The sequence below is a fragment of the Embiotoca jacksoni genome, unplaced genomic scaffold, assembly GCF_022577435.1.
Source record: "Embiotoca jacksoni isolate LCO1_2020_lvr unplaced genomic scaffold, fEmbJac1.0.p SCAF_12, whole genome shotgun sequence".
In the NCBI taxonomy this organism is placed as follows: Eukaryota; Metazoa; Chordata; class Actinopteri; family Embiotocidae; genus Embiotoca; species Embiotoca jacksoni.
The window spans coordinates 12,438,462-12,459,138 of NW_027185252.1; the positions used below are offsets into that span (position 1 = coordinate 12,438,462).

The following is a 20,677-nucleotide window of genomic DNA, read 5'->3' on the forward strand; positions in this document are numbered from 1 at the left end:
TATGATGATATGTTGCTTTGCTGTGAAGGCAACAATGATAGATTTTCCCCCGAAACTATGACTCCGCCCTCCCCCCCGAAGTTCAAAACATAACATTCATGCATTTTTGACTGCTGCTGTTTACAGGACTCTTAAGTTAAACCATTTACCCTGAAAGCATTTGGGCCCTTGGAAAGCGATGAGGCAGCAATAACGGCAGAGTGGCAGGTAACACATTTGCCAGAGTGTCTTGCTGGATATAGTGGGGAGCAGCATTACTATGAATCAACTCCAGAGCGCTGAGTTTGCATTAAAAATCCACCACTCAAGGCCTTTCTATAAACACAATGCTAATTCAGTGACAACCACGTTGGAGTTTATCATCATTTTATTACAGACAGTGGCCACACCAACATCAAATCTAAATCAGGAAATCTGTGGTTTCTTTGCTGCTTCACTCTGCACTGCTATTTAAAAGACTTTTAAGCTCTACAATTCTGTTGGTGAATTTACCATGGAAACAGATTTTAGACCATCATGAAGTCAACAGCTGAAGCACCACATTTCAAAATTATTTATACTAGCAAATTGGTCTCGGGTGCCATAATCTTTATTTGGTTTCTTAAGTATTGGAAAATAAATTAGCAAACAGAAGTGAGGGCATTGAACTTATATAATAAGACAGTATTTCCAAACTGAAATTTGAGGAAATGAACTGAGACAATCAATCCTTCCCTCCTTTCAACCTGTCAAATTAAGGGACTTTTAAAAGTTTTTTTTTTTATAATAACCCCGAACAGTCAAACCATATTAAACTTCTGGACTTCTTTTAATGAGGTTAAGACATGAACATGCAATCTTGATGTTATGAGTTAATTAAAGTGAAACCACACCAAAGCGTGTAATACACCCGTCAGTCCACTAGAGGATACTGTGTCAGTGTTATACGAGGCAGGAAAAGTGAGGTGCCGTATTGTTTAGCCGCTTTATATCACAAGATTAGGGATAAAGGAAAAAACTTATTGGTTTCGGAAAAGATCATGGTTTGGGTTAGAATAAGTCATTTTGCGTAAGTAACCTTACATACATCACGTTACTTACATGAGTCACTTAACATTGGCTATGTTACGTAAGTTACTACATTAGTTTTCTGGTGGTCCATCTCAAATTAATCTCGTCATTAATTAGAAAATAAGCCTCAAAAAGCCATGTTTTTGGGGACATGTCTCTTTGATTGACAGGCCTGTGGCGCAGTCAGTTTACGGCTATCGGTGGACGGGACGTAGTATCATCGGGTTTCCAATAAGATCGAATCAGATCCACCGCTCTCTCCTCCCCACTTCGTCCCAATATGGTCACTTATGCCTCCAAACTGCTCCAAACTAGCAAGATGGCGCCAGACATAAAGTCAAGCGCGAGGCTTTAGAAAGGCAGTTAACAAACCGACGCGTGAAATCACTGTTGGTTGCCGTTTGACAAAATGTCACACTGACACTTTAACCCCTAGTGGACTGATGAGTGTATTACACGCTCTGGTGTGATATCGGGCAGGTTCATTTTGCAGCTATTATCTTTCATGTAAATATCAAGTTGATACAGCAGGAACGGTGTGGTGCAGACACCCCGTAACGAAGAGCCTCTTACAGTGACAATCCTCTCCACTCACATTTGTGAGGACAGAAACCAGCTATTGCTAATGTCCAGTCCTTACCTCTAGTTTGGCCTCCGTTTTATATAAGGAGGCAGTTCAGTTATTACAAATGTCATCTCTATTTCTCCGCGTTGTCTGAAATCCACCGGCATAATTTGAATAAACACGCTGGAAACGGAGTGATTGATATTCAGAGCACATCAGCTGCGGCCGAGGAGCCCAGCCCCAGATCCTTGTGTAAGCCCTCGAAACAATAAAGACTTGCAACACAGAGGAGAATCCGAAATACAGCGTAACCCGCTCACCACCCCTTCTACCTCACCACCCTCTTTGTCTCTTTGCACGAAAGTAGCACAGCAGGTAGCAGAGATAAGACTTTTGTCTAAAGACCGTGGTTAATGAACTGTTTCAACTGTGAAAGCACCTCTCACACTTTGGAGAACAGCAGCAGCCAACCCAAAGATGCCATGGGAACCTGATATTCCAAATGAAATGTGTGTTGGGCTATTTCAGAAAAATAAATCTGAACAGTGGGTGACTGTGCACAACTAACCAGTGAACACAGAGGGTCTTTTCCACTAAGATTAACAGCTGTCCTAAAGTAGGAAACTGGTGAAACAGATTTAACATGAGGTGTTGGTTTCCTTATAAAGAAAGAAAATAGAAACTAAACCAATTTGGTAGAGTGTTGTCAAATTTACTTAAAACATCCCCATAAGCACACTGCTACAATACGAAACATCATATATCTTCTATGTTTAATTTTGCTTTGTGATCGAACTGACTTCTTCAATGGATTCATTCTGCTTCTCTGCTATTTTTACTCATCCTAACTAATATACTCGTGACCTTTGCTTGATTCCATGCTGGTTTAAAATAAAATAAAAGATAAAAAGAAAGGCTTGGGAAAATAAAACAACATCTTGTTTCTGTCCTCTTTATCAACTGATGTCTTCCCTGGCTTGTCTAGAGACCTCTATTTGGAGATCTCTCTGTGGGTTTTATCTCTATGAAGGGCAATTATGAAACATTGTTAATTTGTTAATAGTTGAGAGACCAACTTTGATATATGATGACTGCATCGTAATGTTCTATTTTGTGAAACTGTATTATTGCTGTACTTTGTATGATTAATTGTGTAACGAAAACTGACTCTAGTTAACATTTACTTTTTTCTGAGTCAGTTCTGTTCTTTAATATTTTGACGTGGGGAGTATTTTTTGCATTGTTAGCCATAATAAGAAAAAACACACAGCATTGAAATAAACCCAAAACCTTAGTCAACATGACTGATTGCTTATTTTTAATGGTGTTTAAAGGTGGCCAGGGTTCACCGTGAAGAACATTCCTACACACTGAAATCCATATCGCTCTCCCCACTGTTGCTGCTCTTTGACTCTCCCACAAGGTTTTAGATAAGACAAACCAAAACATATTTGTTTTTAGGAGCTTGTTTGGCTTACTCCTGAGGTTACACACTTATCTCTGTTTATTTAATATGCCATCCTCGCCGTTTGTTCTATCTATCTCTGTCCCTTTGTTTCTCCCTGTAAACCGCCTTATAACTTTTGTTTTGACAAGTGCAATATAAGCATAGCTTGCTTGCTTGTATTGTCCCGATGCAGTGAGAGGGGTCTCACCTGAATCTCTGCCTGGGTGTCTGCCTCTCCGGGCTCTTGCACAGGTGGCCAATGTAATAGAGGGGGAAGAAGAGGCAGTTCCAGGTGGTGGCAAACCAGGTGAGGGTGAAGGGGGCGTCGAACTGCTTAAAGGTCAGCTTGGCCAGCTGGGTGGAGCCTGCCCAGGACGAGCACACGCACATCACCATGGCGACCCCCCACAGGACCTTCCGCACCTGTACGGTCGTTACTCTGATGCAGCAGTGGAGCCTCCGTCTGCTGGAGCTGGACTCTGCTCCTGCTGCACCACCGGTCTGTGCGTCTGTGGTGCCCACCACATTCTCTCTGGTACGGTCTTCTCCTGTAGATGGACACATACGCATTAGATCATCACAGTAAACTTTTGTTTACCTTTAAGTAAGTTATTACATGAAACAAGCACATTTCAAACAGAAAAAAAAAGATGTTGCGTCTATAAGTTACTTTTCTATAAGTTCTAATGTTTAGAAAATATGTACATATATTGATTATTTTTGGCTGCAAGTCTGAGCATGGAGCTCGTGCAGGAGACTATTTGTGCGAGTGACTTCATGTCGTCTTTTTTCCAGATAAAAATAGCTCCATTGGAAGTTTAATTGAACTTGAAGGTAATCAATCAGACATCCGAGTTTCAAAATGTGGTGATCAAGTGTGACAGGCGGCAGCCAAACAGAGGACAAAAGAGGGCAGATCTGATATCCAATCCACGACGACCTCGTGGGTTACAATGGCATGTGAGTTTTTACCGAGCGTGCAAAGGCACACAGAGCAACACTCAACTTTTCTATTTCTCCTGTCAAAACCTGACAGCCTCCATACGTCTCACTTTAACAGTAACAAAGAAAAGTGTTGACCTGACGTTTTCCATCCCACTCACACCCACTCCGCGCTGAAAACGATTCACTTACCAAGGTCATCTATTCCCTTGAGTCTTCAAGCTGACTTACTGGCTGTCATCTCCTCTAAACAGTTTGGGCTAAGCAGTATAATCACGTGTGAATGTATAAAACTTAACAGGGTGAAACGCAGCATTCAAGACGGTCTTTCAAATGTTCAGGTCCTCTGATTCAGCACATAACAATCAGACATATTATCTGCCTCCTTTTATCACTAAATCACATTGTGTATTGATGATACGTTGATATTTCTTGGCTCTGACTAACGGTAACAAAGTAAAGCTCTAAAATAATGTCAGACTGACCCAAACAGTAGCTATGCTGTCACCCCTGAGAACAAAACTAAAAGCTTTACAGTCAGAGCAGTGAGAAGTCAAAACAGAAAACAAAGACCCCGTCAGTTCTGTTTCATAACGGCTCTATAATATGAATCTTCTGTAGCTTCCAACCTACCAAAAAGTTAAAAACAAGGGATCTCCCTGGTGGTGTTTCCAGAGGTAATGATGATCCGCAGGGAGCCTTTTGCAGATTCATCTGCACTGTACGCTGCTGACTGGAATACAGAACGCACTTCAAAAGGCTTCAGTGAGACCGGAATAAATATAACTTAAGTTGTACTGAGATAATGATTATGGTACAGCATCAACAGGACGCTGAACTCTCTCATGTTGTTGTAATTGTCCTGTGTCAGTTTGTTGCCACATACCTAGCACCGATGATACACTCCATGTTAAAGTGGTCTGTGTAATAAACAGGGAACACCCATCGTCTATTATAAGCGGCTTGCTGCGTATTTTATAAAAGAGCTGTGGAAGAGGACATCCATCACGCCCAATGAGGCGACTCATTCTTGCTGGAGGAGCTGCCTCTGACCTCGCCAGGTGGTCGCACCATATCGCAGATTAACTTCCCTGATGACTATCGCCTCTAATGCTAATGCCCCGGCTTCCCCAGGCTACCTACTGAATGCACAAGTGATCCACATTCTGTTTATCTACTGTAAACACCAAAAGTTATGCAATTAAGATGAAATTATGCCGCACCGTTCGAGCATCCTGAACAATGTTCCCTGCTGCTGCAAAAAGCTCTGACAGCCCACGGGCAAATTTGGTCGCAATGAAAGATGATTCAAGATCATTGTCTGTTATTGCAGTGAAATGATGAATCAGCAAAGACCAAAAAAAGAGACAGGCACACATGGATGTCTATCAAAGTCTTGTGCACAAGGGTGAGAATTAAGTTTCTCTATTCTGAGCTCCAAGCCTCTTTGTCTTGTTCTGAAGGTCATCTCTTGTTTATGCTGCCCAGTTTTTGTCCTTGCTGGGCCTCCGTCCCACATCCCGTGGCTCTGACCACTTCTCTGTGCTGCACCACAGTTTAATCTTCCAAATGCAGTGATGGGCCAAGCCAATCAGCCCCCAGATAGGCTCTCGGGCCCAGCTAAGCATTTCCAGCTCTGGCACACTTTGATAAGTGTCATGACAGCATTTCTGATATTGCACAGCCCACACTCTACATCAAAGCTGTTAGAATACTTAAATATAATGTATTCTATCTTTGATCAAATAAAGCAGAGTCAAAAAAACTATCGATTAAAGCTGCTGAGATTTAAATCATCTGAGTAAATGTATTTGTTATCATTGAAGCACAGACTGATGACTGAAAGCAACCACATTTCTTTAACACGTAGACTGACGGTGACTAATGATACCGTATCAATCTCAGCCGCCGGTGCATAGCTCGACTCATCAGTGTGAAGGAGCTGGGTCAGTGGAGTGGCTGAGCGACATAGAAAGGCTCCTCGGCTAATGACATTTGAAGCGACTAACACCATGAATCAAACACTCAAAGACTCTTCTGTAACTGCTATATGATGAACTGAAAGCTCTTAACCTCATCAGTCCATAATCAAATGTCAACTGTCAAGGTCATCAAGGTGTTTGCAGCACAGGCAACTCTATGCATACTTTTAAAAAATATTTCATAATTAGTCTCAGCCTTTTCCACATTAAAACAGAATTAGATTTGGCTCAGTTGGAGATTTCTGTATTGCCAAAGATGCTTAGTTTAACACTATATGAAACATCTCCATTCATTCAACCCATTCTATGTCCCAATGTACTTAAATGGATCCTAACAGGCATCTGTGAAATCCCTAAAGACAGGAAGGACGTGTTTGGCATCCTTGTGGGAGCAGCTCTTGATCCACTCTGACAGCTGTTTTCTGCCTTCCTTGTTGCCTCCTCAAATGTGTTCATCCCAACCACTCAGATGAACTCAGGCACACTAACACCAATATGCACAGAGAAAGGTTGCCCGAAGTCTATAAAAAGTGTTAATAGAAGATTTTACTATGATGCTTGAAGCACTTGTTGTCAGAGATGATCATATTTTAGCCCCACTGGGTCTTTATTACAGCAAACCAAGTAAAGTTTTTTTCCTTAATCAACACTAATCCACTAAATTTGGGTGAGACTATTCCAGCTGTGTGAACATCTGTAGGTGTATCAGTCTTGTCAAGACTAAAGGCACAGCTAATCAGTCTGTCTTATATCCTTGTTTGTCTGCCTGTGGTATTTTCCTACACTGAGCGTAGGCTAAGTATTGAATACATGTCAAACTCCCGGTCGAGTCAAAGCACTCCCATGGGTGTTGATATTTATCTTGCCATTAACTACCCAGTTGTCCAGCTTTTCTTCCATCTCGGTCCGTGCTTCCCTGCTTCCCGACGAGCCTCATTCCCACTTGTGCTCTCCTTCCTCCCCCTGCAGTCTCTGCAGTGCAGATCTCTCCTGCTGATAGCTGCAAATCCCAAACGTGCCAGCAGAGTCCTGCCTGCCTGACTGCCTGCTCTTACACTTCACAGAACCTGGCCGTGACAGGCCGAGAAAGCCCTGCTATGTCCCTCTGTTGCTCCCTGAACAGGCCACCGCCCACGCCATCCACCGCTCTCTGCGCCGCCCTGCTTCCCACAGAGCGAGAATAAAAGATCCTCGCAGGCGGCAGTGATGATAGCATCAGGCTTGTGCTGGTTTGTTCGGGACCTCAACTATATCGAGGTAAGAGAGAGTTTTGTCTGTTTGGTTGTTTGGCAACACCTCCGTGGGAGTGAGAGTGCACTGCAGCGCTCTGCCTCAGTGATTCAAGAGGGTAAACAGATCAATCACCCATACACACTTCAGAGGAACACTTCTTCTTGTCTCACTATCTGCTGGGTTGTCTTGTGGACTATGTGAATTGACTAATGTAATTTACTCACTGTCATGCTCATCATCAAACATTATAGGGTGAAGTCCTTTCATGGCCACATGCATACTTTATACCACGAACAGTAAATGAATACTTTAGAGCAGTGATTCTCAAACTCTACCACTAATGGTATATAAAGCTCCACCTGGTGGTGCACAAGAGCTTTGCTTAAAGGCCCAACAATTGGACTCCAACTGCTCCAAGTCCAACAAAATGTCATTTCATTTTATTCGAGCCAACATCACGTTACAATGATGGAAAAAAATTAGCCGTTAATCATTTAAATACCCTCGAGATATTATTTGCCTGTGCTTGGCGACGTAGCGTAACGTTACATCACATTGCAATTTACATAATGTTAACGTTAGCTTGGCGCAGTCAGATTCGGTTTCCACAGTTGGTGATTTTAGGGAGAAGAATGAGTGAGGAAAGTGAAGACGCTGACGAACCTTTCAATGCTAAACAGGAGTCGGCGTGGACGGTTGAGTCGTCGAGCGGCGTCACTTCTAGAAGGAAACATAAATGCATTTTGGGATTTTGAAACAGTAGTGTAATGTTGATGTTATTTAACCTTGCTGAGGCTATTACATAGTTAAATCAATTACTTTTATTCAATGAAAAATATTTTTTAGGTTTGTACATAGTCTGAAAAGTTTGGGAACCTCTGCTTTAAAGGGTTCATTCATTTTAATGTGCAAAGTTTTGACATTCACTTTCATTTCAAAAGGCTAATGGCAGAAATCTCCGTTCTCAAAAAAAAATATCTGTAAAACTGTATATTTATGCACAACTTGAAGTACCTAAAAAGATGGTTTTTGTTGGTTTTTGATTTTTGTTTTATTATTTAGGTGAACCCTTTAACTAAACCTCTTGGGTGTAATACTCTAGATTCAAAACAAGCAAACAAATGCAGTGCTGTTCCTGTTTAAACTTGTTCATGGCTGTCACACAGCATCAATCACTGAATCAATACCTTTATAAAAATAACTCCTTCAATGCCATGTTGACTTATTTGGTTTGTCATTTCTGACATGCAAATCAAAAGCAGAGTCTTAAGAGATGTTAGTCTGTGTTTGTTTGAAAATTAAGACCATTTATAGATTTTTCACAAAGTATTAAGTACAAATGTCTTATCACAGAAAGGTGGTGGCTTCATCATGGCAGAGACGCAGTCAGACAGACAGGCAGAACACTGACAGACAACAGTCCCTGTCTTTGTAACCTCAGTGTCTGACAGACAGTGGGAGTCTGTGATACTTGGCAGTGACAGCTTGGCCTCACCAAGCTGTCAGTCAGAGAACCTCCAACACATCACAGCAGGCTCCTCTGACAAGCCTGTCCCGCTCAATAACATGACAGAGAGACAGGCGGAAAACACACCCTGCTGTGTAGGTAAGGACCACATGGGCGGAGGGGACAAAGGCCCGGAAGGGCAGACAAGGGTGGGACAGTTGTTACTGATCCCACTCTCCTTCGCTCTCAACTGGTTTCTCCTTCAACCTCAGAGGACAACGAAGCGACTTCCTCACCGAGTAGCAAACTTGTTGTTTGTCACTGCCTCGACCTGCCCAGCTGGTTCAACAGATGCCCGTGATGCAGGTCAGTGCTGCGACCTCCTGACGCCTCATTGGTCGGTGACACGACAAAACACTGTGTGCAAGCGAGCAGAGTGTGATTGTGTGTGTGTGTGTGTGTGTGTGTGTTAGAGCAGAATAATAATCATAACTGGCACCAGGTACACTGACCGACAGCATTACCCTCCCTCTCTATTGCAGTCCCTCATAACAGTGAAAAGAGAGTGATCGAGCTGCAATTTAACAGACTGGAAAGAGTCCCCACACTTTCCGTGACAAATCAATATTCAAAAGACTGGCCACAGCGTCCCTGTTGAAGTAATGGATAGGCAACCACCGCAGGTGTACACGCTGAGCGTCTGCCCAAACACTGGCTTCACTCCCTCTCTGCACCCCAAGGCCACTGATAACACAAGGACTCTATGAGACTTACATTAACCTGAGTTAGGACTTCTTAAACACCCTTCCATTATATCACTGCTGTACAATGACCCTCACACTTTGACCAATAGTTTTTTCAAAGTGAAAAAAAGTAAGTTTATCAAAAAACTGCCAGCTCAGTCATTTCCACAGATGAAATGCATCGAAACACACAGCAAACATTTTTGCTGACACTATTTCCAGGCATTTCAGGATTACCACAGGTGCTGTAGAAATGGCTGAACTATATATTTTTTATTTCAGTTTGTTAAATTATTGGTAATAATTAGCCTTTTAGGCCCACCAACACTGTGCCATGTAGTCTACTGCACTTTGGAGAGGATGGGCAGTCTTCCTGCACACCGACCAAAGCTTTCGGATCAACTCCCTCTATTTAGGATTATAGCTCACAGCTTCTTCTTTACACATTTGTAGAGGATTTTGTTTAAAGATGAAAAACTAACTACACTGTTACAGTTATACAAAATACAAATATGATATGCCGCAAAGAAGTCCAGCAACATATCTCAAATTCAGTGAAATCTCGTTCATTACACTGAAACTGAGCTTCCTGAGCTCAGCCTGAGCAAATGCCTGGCCTCTTAATAAAATAAAATAACTGCCATTGTGTATTCATTGCACACTTATCAATCGAGCGAGAAAGCCCCCTTTTCACTGGCTTTAAAAATGAATTTCACAAGAAAAGAAGGCTTCCCTTTCACTCCTCTGACAACCATCAAACTCAACTCCTATTACACTCAGAGGAAGAAAGCAAGACCCAACATTTTTAATGGAGCTAAGACGCTTCAAAATTAAAGGCATCACTGCTCCCAGTGACCTTCTAACTGATGCTGGTTAAAAATATGTTCATGTATGTTTGCCCTCTGTTTTGTCAGATGTAGCCTCATCTCCATACTGAGCTTGTTTCTGTGCACACAAAGAACAGAAAACACACTTGCATACAAATAAGACGCATGCAAACGAGGACAAGACGCAGTCGTATGCTTGAAGGTGTCGTGTTATTTTTATGTCAAGCGGGGATGATTCAAAGTTTTGCGACCTTCACCTTGAATTGACCAAATCAATGTTTTAATGTTGTAATCTCACTACTTTTTGACTCCCATGTACATATTTTAGTAAGATAAAGATGATGCTCATATGTACACAAAGAGCAGGGCAGACAGGCCAAATTAACCAACTTTACATTCATATAAAGCAGTATCTACACAGAGCAGTTAGTTTTAGTCAGGGAGCAAACAGACATATAAACTGCTGAGCTTTTCACAATAAAATGAATAAGTTTAATTTAAGAAACAATCACATTTGTTATTTTACTGGGAAACACTTTTTCACAGCTCAAAGTCTCCTATCAACACGCTAATCATGTGTCCTTTTTGACCTAAGGCTCTACTTCTGTGTGTGAGGGACTTTAATTTGCTGTCATCTCACTGATGTACAGAAACTTATGGTCAAGGTGCATGAAGCCCTTGGGGTAAAGGTTCAGTGTGCCCACAACAGCAGCTGAAGAAATATGAGCAGCTCCCCGAGGGCCGACTGTTCACTGAATCCCTCTTACAAGGCGCCTGCTCTGTTTCAGAGCATGTAATGAAATTAGAGAGATTAAAGGGACTTTAATGAACTTCTTACCCCTGCCTCTGACAGCACAGGAACAACACGCACATTCCCCAAAGACACCATCACTGGAAACACATTTAAAATGAAATCAATACTTATCATCCCTGGGCCGATGGTCGGGTGAGTTTGTCACGAGAACACAGAGGAAGCGGTGAATACTCCAGATGAAGACAGTGAATCAAACTAGTAGCTGCAGGAGACAGCAGTATAAACCCAGAATAGACTATTACTGTTTTACAAAATAAAACCAAGTGATGATAGATAGTTTTGTTATGAGCCTTAATAATGACAATTTTACCACTAAGACTGATATTAACATTGATTGGTGACTGTTCTACCTCTTTCTCAAAGCACAAGGTGACCATTCCTGCAGAAATGTTGATGACCCAGTGGCAGTAAGAAATGTAGGAAAACTAGAAGTTCATGCGCAAATCTGAAAACAACCAATTACTTACGTTAACTGGACCCCAAAAAATAAGAAGAAAAAAAGGGAAGACCACTGAAAATCCTACAAGTGAGAAAAAAACAACAAATCATTGGCAGTTGGGTGCAGGTTGTTAGTGAGGAGAACAGCGGTTTTGCAACTGCTGTTACATAAGCAGCAGAGACTCTGAAAAGCTGTGTGCTGATCCGCTGTGGCCCCCTGTGATTCCCTCCTCCTTCAAAGCAGCTGCTGAAACCAGGAGCCCAACGCTCACATCATAAACGCTATAGCTTGTTGACTTCCGCTCAACAATTAACAATTCAGTATCACACCCAACACCGACACATTTTACACTCCTTTATAAAACCACTAGCTCGTGCCACAGCATAGCTTTTGTTAATTCTGCATCCAGAAGCTTGTCCAGTAACAGCCCACTACCTCAGTTATACTGAAAACAAAATGTTTTGAACTGACAGTCACACCATTAAGCTTTGAATCTTCACAGTAATCCTGCAGCCGTGATTATTCTGACGTCATCCAGGATGACGTACAGTGACTGAATATATGCAACACAGTTTAAACAGCTCAGGCATCTTGTCAGTTAATTCGAGAGATCTCTGCAGTGTCCATATAAAACTGCATGGAAATTCCTCATTCATATTCTAGTGGCTGGTCTGGTCATAAATTATGAATAATGAGGTATTTTCTGACATATTTCCCCATTAATACCCGGCACTGTTTTGAACTCCCAAGCAAGAGCAGCATAGACAGCTTTAAGCTTTACTAACGAGTCTTAGTCAGCAATCGGAGAGTTTTGACTGCCAAAACTAACACAGGGTGAGACGTATTTGTTTTTGTCTTCATAATCAACTTTTGTATTAATTATAAATTGAAAGCAGCTTTTTTTTTTTTTTTAACAAATTAGTCCACAACAGGATCAGTTACCTTCAGTTAAGCTACCTCAGTGCACCGCACAAAGTCCAGCCGCCAGCAACCTGCCTAAAATAACATCAAGTTGATCAAACACTGAGTTTATCTGCAAGTCATCATAATCTCTAAGGGCCATTTTCATTTGGCAGGACATGCATATGTGTATTCTGAGCATGTAAAAATGAACAAAACATGCCATCAATTTAATCCTTATTTTCCTCAGGCTGCCTGACAGATGCAGATATGCGGGGGATTACTTGAGATGCACGGTGCTAATACTGTTCTGTGTGAGTGCCGTGAAATCAGCAGCCAAGTCAGTGTTTACTCTGCAAAACACTCTCACTTTTAGGATTCCTCTTTGCTGTGGGGTAGATTAGAAAAATGTGTATTGCTTCCGTGCACAAGCATGAGGGGAACATACACTGTACAGCAGGACTGAAGTATGACACTATTCGTTCAATACATCAGGACAGGGTGATGCAGCAGCACACACACAGCATCGCTAGGCTGTACCACACACACACACACACACACACACACACACACACACACACACACACACAGTCAGAGATGTATTGTCCCTTAATGATGTTAGCAGGAAATGGCAGTTTCTTAATTGTGCTTCTGCAGATCAGAGAGATACTCTTGGACAAAGCAGGGAGACCCAGTACCAGGCTGACCCACCAGACAGAGGAGTGTGTCATCACAGAGCGTCTACATGTTTACTGCTGGGTTCATGTCCCAGCTGCCCCAACACGATGCTCTGGTATTTATTCTAGCTGTGACTCCTCGTGATGGGTGAAGGGTGGAGAGAGTGCGAGGGGAATCCCTGCTGCAATAACAACTTAGGACCCTCCCTAAGGACCAGGACATTTAGCACAGTATACTGTACATCAAGGCACCGTCCGTGAGTTGCGTTTACCCCCCGCCCCCCACCACCCCACACATATTTTTTTTTTTTTTTTTTTTTTTTTTTTTTTTAAATCAATGCGCCAATAACATGAACAGTGCGGATCAATGTCGGGGATCATTTGGGGATTTTTCTGCTACATCACACAATGAAAAGAAATATTAGATAATGCGATTAATTTCTGAGAGCATCTGAAAACGGAGATGCTCTCAGGATGCTGCCCTGTGTCAAAAATATGCACAAATATGGCATCATAGATTTTAAGTTGCGCGCATCATTGATCCCCGTGCTGTTTCATCCTGCCCGCAGGAAGATTTTCTAAAGTTGATCCACGTCTTCAAAAGCGGCTATAGTCTCTGATGAGATTCGTGGGTTGCCTTCAGAGAAATATTTCAGCTGAAGTCTCTATCAAAGGCTATTCTGTAGGGAAAAACACACACAACAGGGACAGCAGGAAAAAAACAGCCCCAGTTTGCGGGGATTGAGGCGGTCCACATGGACAGGAGCTCTCCCTACCTTCCACTTTGGTGAGGGTGAGCACCGGACTATTGCAGGCGGACAGCGGGGCAACCCTTGCGGAGTGTTTCTTCATGATGGTGAGCTCGGATGGGCTGAGCTCCACACCGCTTCGACTACATCCCTGAAGCTGATTTGGTGCAGACACCAGACCTCTTGGTGGGACCCTTGGTGATTCTAGAGCCGGTCTCCTGCTCCCGTTCCCCTCGCATCCATTCAACTCCCTGTTGATAATCTTCTCTCTGCATCCGTCGTATCCCCCCACCCCCTTCCTCCACTTGCCTTCCCGCCCCAAATCTGCTGTATCCAGTGCGTCCTGGCTGGGCTCTCCTTCACGCACAGTTTGGCAATTGCTGCAATTCGCCAACGTCACGAATTAAACAGTCGCGCGACCACGTCCCACCACTACCCATCCAACCACCCCTTGTCTTGGAACCCGGCTGTCCTTCAAGAACCCCCACCCACACCTCCATCACCCCCCGGCCGTTGTCCCTGCGGGGCAAAGGAGGCTCTGCACGGGGCTGAAAGGACTGGAAGACATGCAAGCAAACTCTTCAAATGGATATGTGGCGGTTATAATGGGACCAAACATCAGAGATGGCAGGTGGTGTGGGAGTGTTTAGCCTATAACGACTATAACTGGAATGTGTCATGTGTGAACTGTGTGCAATTAAATCATAATGAAATGAACTAATCCTTATTTTTATCTGGGGATCACGAAGAGAAGACTTACAAATAAATCTCTCACTGAAGCTCCACAGACTCCACTTTGTAATTCAGCCTATTAATCAGCTTTTAAAGTAATTTTTCACAGGCTATTTATGCTCCTGATTTAATTGAACTTTTGTTTGAACTGCCTTTAAGATTATTCATATCATCTTGAAATTTGCACAGAAATTGTGTTGAAGACCAGATGTCTTCTGAAAATGTCCTCAAGGTGAAACAGTTCCTCACATGCTGGATACATTTGGTGTTAATGTGTTGGTGTGCAAAATGATTTACAGGATCAAGTTCACTTAATTCACTCCGTTAACAGGATACTATCCACAATTATTTCTAGAATGTCTACAATAATTCGACTTTTTTTGTATTCTATGATTTTGTGCTAATGATGACACTTGGGAATATGCAACCTGCTATAATCTGAAAAATGCATTTATAGCACATGAATCATCTGTTTGAGTAAAAAAATATTTTGCCTGGCTCTTGTGAGAACATCATGGTAGTTCCACATTTAAAATTACATTAAAAATGTAAACTTTTGCAATGAATGTAAGGGAGGTATAAGAAGAATAAAAATAATACAGTATGTAATCCTCAAAAATAATGCTTCACATTTAAGTCCATTAACATCACATATTCACTGGATCATTCTCATGGCATTTTGATAGCATAATAAAATGCAGAGAGTATTATCAAGATGACAAAGACTTAAATTTTCTTGTTGGTCTGTGTGTGTTTAGTCTAATTGTCAGGATTTGCAGTTTATTCCAAACTGACGCTCAAAGATTAGTGATGGACGGATACCGTTGTTTAGATTCTAAAAATTCTAAAACCTAAACTCAGGACATCTGCCAGAGTACTGATCCAGTACTAAGTTTGAGTTGGTGGCCCAGGCACACCACGACTGAATTCATGCAAATGATGACAGAAACACTGAATTTTATAACGATACCTACAAAAAAAGTGCCTTTAATTCAGATTGCCTGTGTCATGGCCAACATCTGAGCCATTTAACAAGGTTGGTATTTGCACTGATACCAATCTGACTAATGGAGTGGGGCTTCCTCAATAAAAATCTAACAGCATCATGATATCATAGGCAAATGGTTCAGCTATGTACTGCTTAAATTTACTCTCTTCACTTTTACTGTCATAAACTAAATTAATTTATTAGATAATGACCTAAATTAAGCTCCTGATCTGAGTCTGACATCACTTCTTCTGTTTGCGTGTCATGTCTGTGTCATGTTTCTGACTTTTCCAAAGTCATTACACTTTAAATTCTTCTGGCAGTAGCGTTGAAGTGGGTAACGTTTTCAGGCTCGCTCTTCCATGAGGCAAATGAGAGGTGCTGAAAAAAATTGCTGAGTGTCCCGTGACTCATGTCTGTCAGGTCTTTGTATCAACAATCAAAATTGGTTTTGAAGCCTGAAGTGACAATTCAGTCCTTCACATCAAGTTTCATAGCACTCCTAAACTGAGAGCTGTGTGCTGTGGTACCAGCTGGTCAGCTGAAATTGTGCCTGAGTGTCGTGTCACTCGACGTGTCACTTGTTTTACTCCTGAGAAGCCATTATACACAAAAATATAATACATACACACTTGAGCATAAGTGTGTATGAGCAATAACAAAGTGTAAAAAGCAAAATCCTTTGAGCTCCCTGCACCAGTGGGCCAAATTAAACTGCTCAGTATTGATCTGAGAATGCCTCTGCTGTCCCTGTGACCCCACTGTAATGTATTTAAAGACAAATGAGTGTGTGCCTGCTGGCTCTACATATGTGTGTAAAATCCGTTGAATGAGAGTATGCCTAAAGGAAGCTGTACTGAATAATTCACTTCTTAGACTCCACCTCATACTCAGACAAAAATCCCCTGCCCTGCCTAACTAGGACAGGAAGCTCTAAAAACACTTTGCCCAGGCCCATACTGAAGTCCCTTAGCAACCAAATCCACTGGATCCTCTACTATTTTCCACTACTTCCCACTGCGACTGTGTTTGGGTTTGAAAATGGGAAATGTCGGGGACAGTGGATGGGAGCTAATGGATGAAGTACGAGAACCAACAGTGAATGAACTAAAAGCGCAGCACAGGATGTTTGATGGATAAACGTGACAACAATGTCACCTAGGAGTGACAATGTTGTGTGTCACTGTGAAAAATTTCACATCACATTTGTGTGTGTGTGTGTGTGTGTGTGTGTGTGTGTGTGTGCGTGTGTGTGTGTGTGTGAGCCCCATTCAGGCTCTGCAGCTGCCAGCTGTCTTTGGGAACTAATTTTTATCAATTTTCAGTTGCTTAGTATGGTAAGAACATGAAGATTCAGTGAGAGCGCACATGCTATTATTGATAGAAAAGAAGGGAGGTGGAAATAGGTGGAGCGGGCGCGATCATTAAAAGATCCCAGTCAGTGACTCATAGACTTTTATCTGCAAACATGGAGGAGGATCAAACCAGTCCATGCTCTGAGACACCACATGACGACGCTCTCTCTGCAACACACATTCATACACTGTATGGGGATAAGTGTGTATGAGCAATAACAAAGTGTAAAAAGCCAAATCCTTCGAGGTCACTGCATCAGCACAGCCTTTTGAAAGCCTATTTCTATCCAGAGACTGAAAGAAGCAGATCTGGAACAGGAGGCGATTATTCCTCCATGTATGTTGGGATGTTCGAGCGTGCTCCAAAGAGCGGCTTGTACTTTTCTTTCTTTCGTTTATTCATGCTGAATAATGAGGGATGGTACAGTAGTCATTTTCCAGGTCAAACTACCTTTAATTGCGCCAACCAGCACCAGCAAGATGTTCCTGCTGATGGTCAAACAAGGAAATGCTTATAAAGTCTGAATTTCAATAGTAAATGAAAGATACTAGGAGATATTGCTGATGTTTATAACATAAAATCATATAATTAAGACGACAACCATTTCAATTATTACAGTAACAAACCATACAGTCTATGGTCATAACCTAACATAAAGTGAGGCTGGATTGCTTATGGGACTCTGAAGGTCTTTTAATTTGAAACGGAAGCAGGAAGTTGACTTCAGCTGATTGATGGATAACCACAAGAGGGGCAAAACTATTAGTTTATCTGGTTGAATATTTGATTGTAGTACAAATTCAATGAGCACTCGACATATTTGGGACAACAAACAACAGTTTATCATTATGAAGAAGATTTTCACACATTTACAGAATATTCTGCTGTTAAACTGAATAGTAGCTGCAGCTTTTTTTCAACAGGTCCTACACTGATGCAGCGGCGCTAACGTTGGCATGGTGCTCCCGGCCTGCATTTAATCTTGGTCCGTTCAGATTTAACTTTAGAAGCTCTGCTTGGTTGCCATCTGACTCTGTTCATGTCCTCTTTGAGCCCTTTTTGGAGCCGCCGACAGAGATAAACGACAGAGATAAACACACACGCAAAAACCGGAACTGGTGAGTGTCACGTGACGCCCCCTGGTTAATGACGTTATTTTAGTGTTATGAATCGCCCAGGTAATACGGTGTTATGCAGAGTTCAGCCTGCCCGCTGCACATCGCATTAGCGCGTACAGTTAAAGGGAAAACTGCCAGACATTGTAATGATTTAGCAAAGTATTATGCCTGCTCTTTGAAATCGATATAGCCAGTAGTTAGACTAAAATGAGGGTTTTAAATGCAGACAAATGCATGTGTTTTGTCAAATGTACTCTCAAAGTCGATCAGATAAAAGATATGCTGATAAAACGATTTAATTGCTACCAAATTTGATTTGAAATGTCTTTTTTGAATGTTAATAGGTGCATTCATTTTTTGGCAGGCCTGATTGTTGCTGCCGAGTAATGCATTGCCTATTATTTGTGTTTAGATTATTATAAAATGTAGTTTAGATTATTATAAAATGTATGTAATTCACCTTGTTCAGACAAAATGGCCTAAAGTACATGCTGATAAAATGATTTAATTCACAGATATTCAAAATAAAGTTACAGTGTGGAGGCATTATTTGTCAGAAAGTCCAATCCACATCGAGAAGCACAGATCTATCTATATCTACTATTTACTTCATACAACTTGTATTCACCACTTTCACAATTACAAATCAGCTGTATACTGTCATCTCAAAGAGCACGATGGGAAAACGAGTCAGTCTGAAAATCTATTTTATTGATAATGTGTAAAAGTGCTTCGGCTGCAAATCAGAATTCACGGAGCACTTGGTAGTGGAAGTTGATTGACTGGGACTGCTAGAAGGTGTGTGCAAGTGTAAATGATTTCCTTGCTGTGTGACCTAAAGTAACCAGTTGTGTCAGTGTGAGTAAATGTGTCCGGCTTAATTTGTGTCCAGCAGTCGTTTGGTACAAACTGTCTCAACTATTGTAGTTGCATCTTTGCCAAACATTAACAGATTTGTTACTGGCATTTCCTACGTAGAGACACGGCTAACCCTAATTTAAGACAAATCAATTCCTTGTCCAACACCACTAACAACTACTTAATGTGAGCCTTACTTTTCTGTAATGAAGGAATCTTGGAGGCATCATGAAACCCATAAAACAGGTGGGGTGATTAATGATGCAATTTTCCCTATCAGAAGTGGGCTTTATTTACTTAATATTGGTTGAAACAGAAATAAATGCTCACATTACCTTCAGTTAAGCTTTGGGGGATCTGGCCTAAACTTAATTTTAGCAGTGAGACGTGTCACATTTACATGTTAAAATGCTGCTATACTAATAACCACTCAAGTATTGAAGAAAATGTTGGTACATTGATGGTACTTTTGTGATCCCCTCGCTCTTCATACCTGCAATACTAATGGCACTCCCAATGTCTAATTTGCACTAACCAGCAAATGTTTGCATGCTAATATGCTCCATTTAGACAGAAACAAGAAACGTATTACACCTGCTGAACAGCAACAATGTTGTCATCATTGTGAACATATTAGCATTAGTATTTAGCTCACCTCTGTGTGGAAAATACAGCTTCCCTGATGCTGTCATGGCAGAGATACAAAAATGCAATGACTGTCTTTTTCAAACTTTTCCCTGTTCCACATTCAGGAAAAGAGATCGGCATCCTGGACACAAAAGTGGAATAGGTCAATTAATTTTAATGTTACTATGAATATTAATGGCGCAGTCATTCATATTGATGTCAAATACGGGCAGTGTTCTTCTAACTAAAACAAAGAGGATTTTAGTGTTTGCGTCTAATTTTGTATCTTCTCTGAACCATTTCTCCCTTCAGCAGGTGACTCCAGGTTCCTGCTTAGTTTAGGAAACAGGTAGCGAATCAGTAAACAAAAGAGCTGAAGGATTGTTATAGAAAGCAAGAAGTCCGTCCAGCTACTTAATAACGACTCCCAGGGCGTGGTAAGAACAGACGAGAGGGGGGGAGGGTTGTGTTTCGGAGTCCTAAATAACAGCATGTTTCAAGCACCAGAAAGTTCAAGTCAAATGAACTTTCCCTCTTCCTGGGCCCTATACATCCTCAGAGCGCACACAGCTCATCTGCGGAGTCAAGCGGCTGTCAAGGACCTGCAGTCAGCAGCAGTTTATTGGATTAATGGCCGTCGTGGGGTCCTCTGGGAGGAGGGAGGTAGAAAACAGTTTCTCCAGTTTAGTTACATCGCAGAGTGACATAGTGACACACACTTGCAATGATCTGTCGGTGTAACCAAAACTACAACTGGGATCATGTTTTAACAGCTGATGCGTTAAAATGCAGGCTGATAGTTTTTGTAATTAACTTTCCTGTAACATACTCCTCAAAATGGTTTTTAATGTGCTTTTGCAAATCCCCTGTTGTCTGGGGAAATCAATACCTCTGTGCAATATTATGATAAATTGTTAGGAAAAATAGTAACTCATTGTCAGTGTGTAAATTAAGTCACTGCTATGTGTGCAAAGTTTCCGTTAGTCTATGTATATAACTGTAGTTGAAAGGTCACTACTACATACACAAACCACGAATTCCTTTCTTGCAACACACATCCCCTCGGGGGAGGAGGAACTGGCTTATTTAGTTTAGCACACACATAGGTTTAAAGCAAACATACCCATATAAGGTGCTAAGAGCATTGAACCCCTATGCACTCACGTTATACAACATGTGCACA

The 20,677-nt window shown here is 41.7% G+C and overlaps 1 protein-coding gene across 4 annotated transcripts in view; it reads right to left on the reverse strand.

The window, feature by feature from the left end:
- The window catches only part of slc35f3b (solute carrier family 35 member F3b), a 54,631-nt gene that overhangs the window by 7,831 nt on the left and 26,123 nt on the right, over nucleotides 1–20,677 (reverse strand). Inside the window, exons 1-3 of one of the 4 annotated variants that reach the window (XM_069144883.1) lie at nucleotides 13,843–14,115; nucleotides 7,883–7,939; nucleotides 3,271–3,610 (exon numbers count right to left, since the gene is read on the reverse strand). In XM_069144883.1, coding sequence (XP_069000984.1) covers nucleotides 3,271–3,610; nucleotides 7,883–7,939; nucleotides 13,843–13,918 — 473 coding nt within the window. In that variant the 5' untranslated portion in view covers nucleotides 13,919–14,115. Of the gene's footprint in view, nucleotides 1–3,270; nucleotides 3,611–7,882; nucleotides 7,940–13,842; nucleotides 14,116–20,677 lie in introns of those variants that run through there. The other 3 variants (XM_069144881.1, XM_069144884.1, XM_069144882.1) reach the window with 3 other exon arrangements.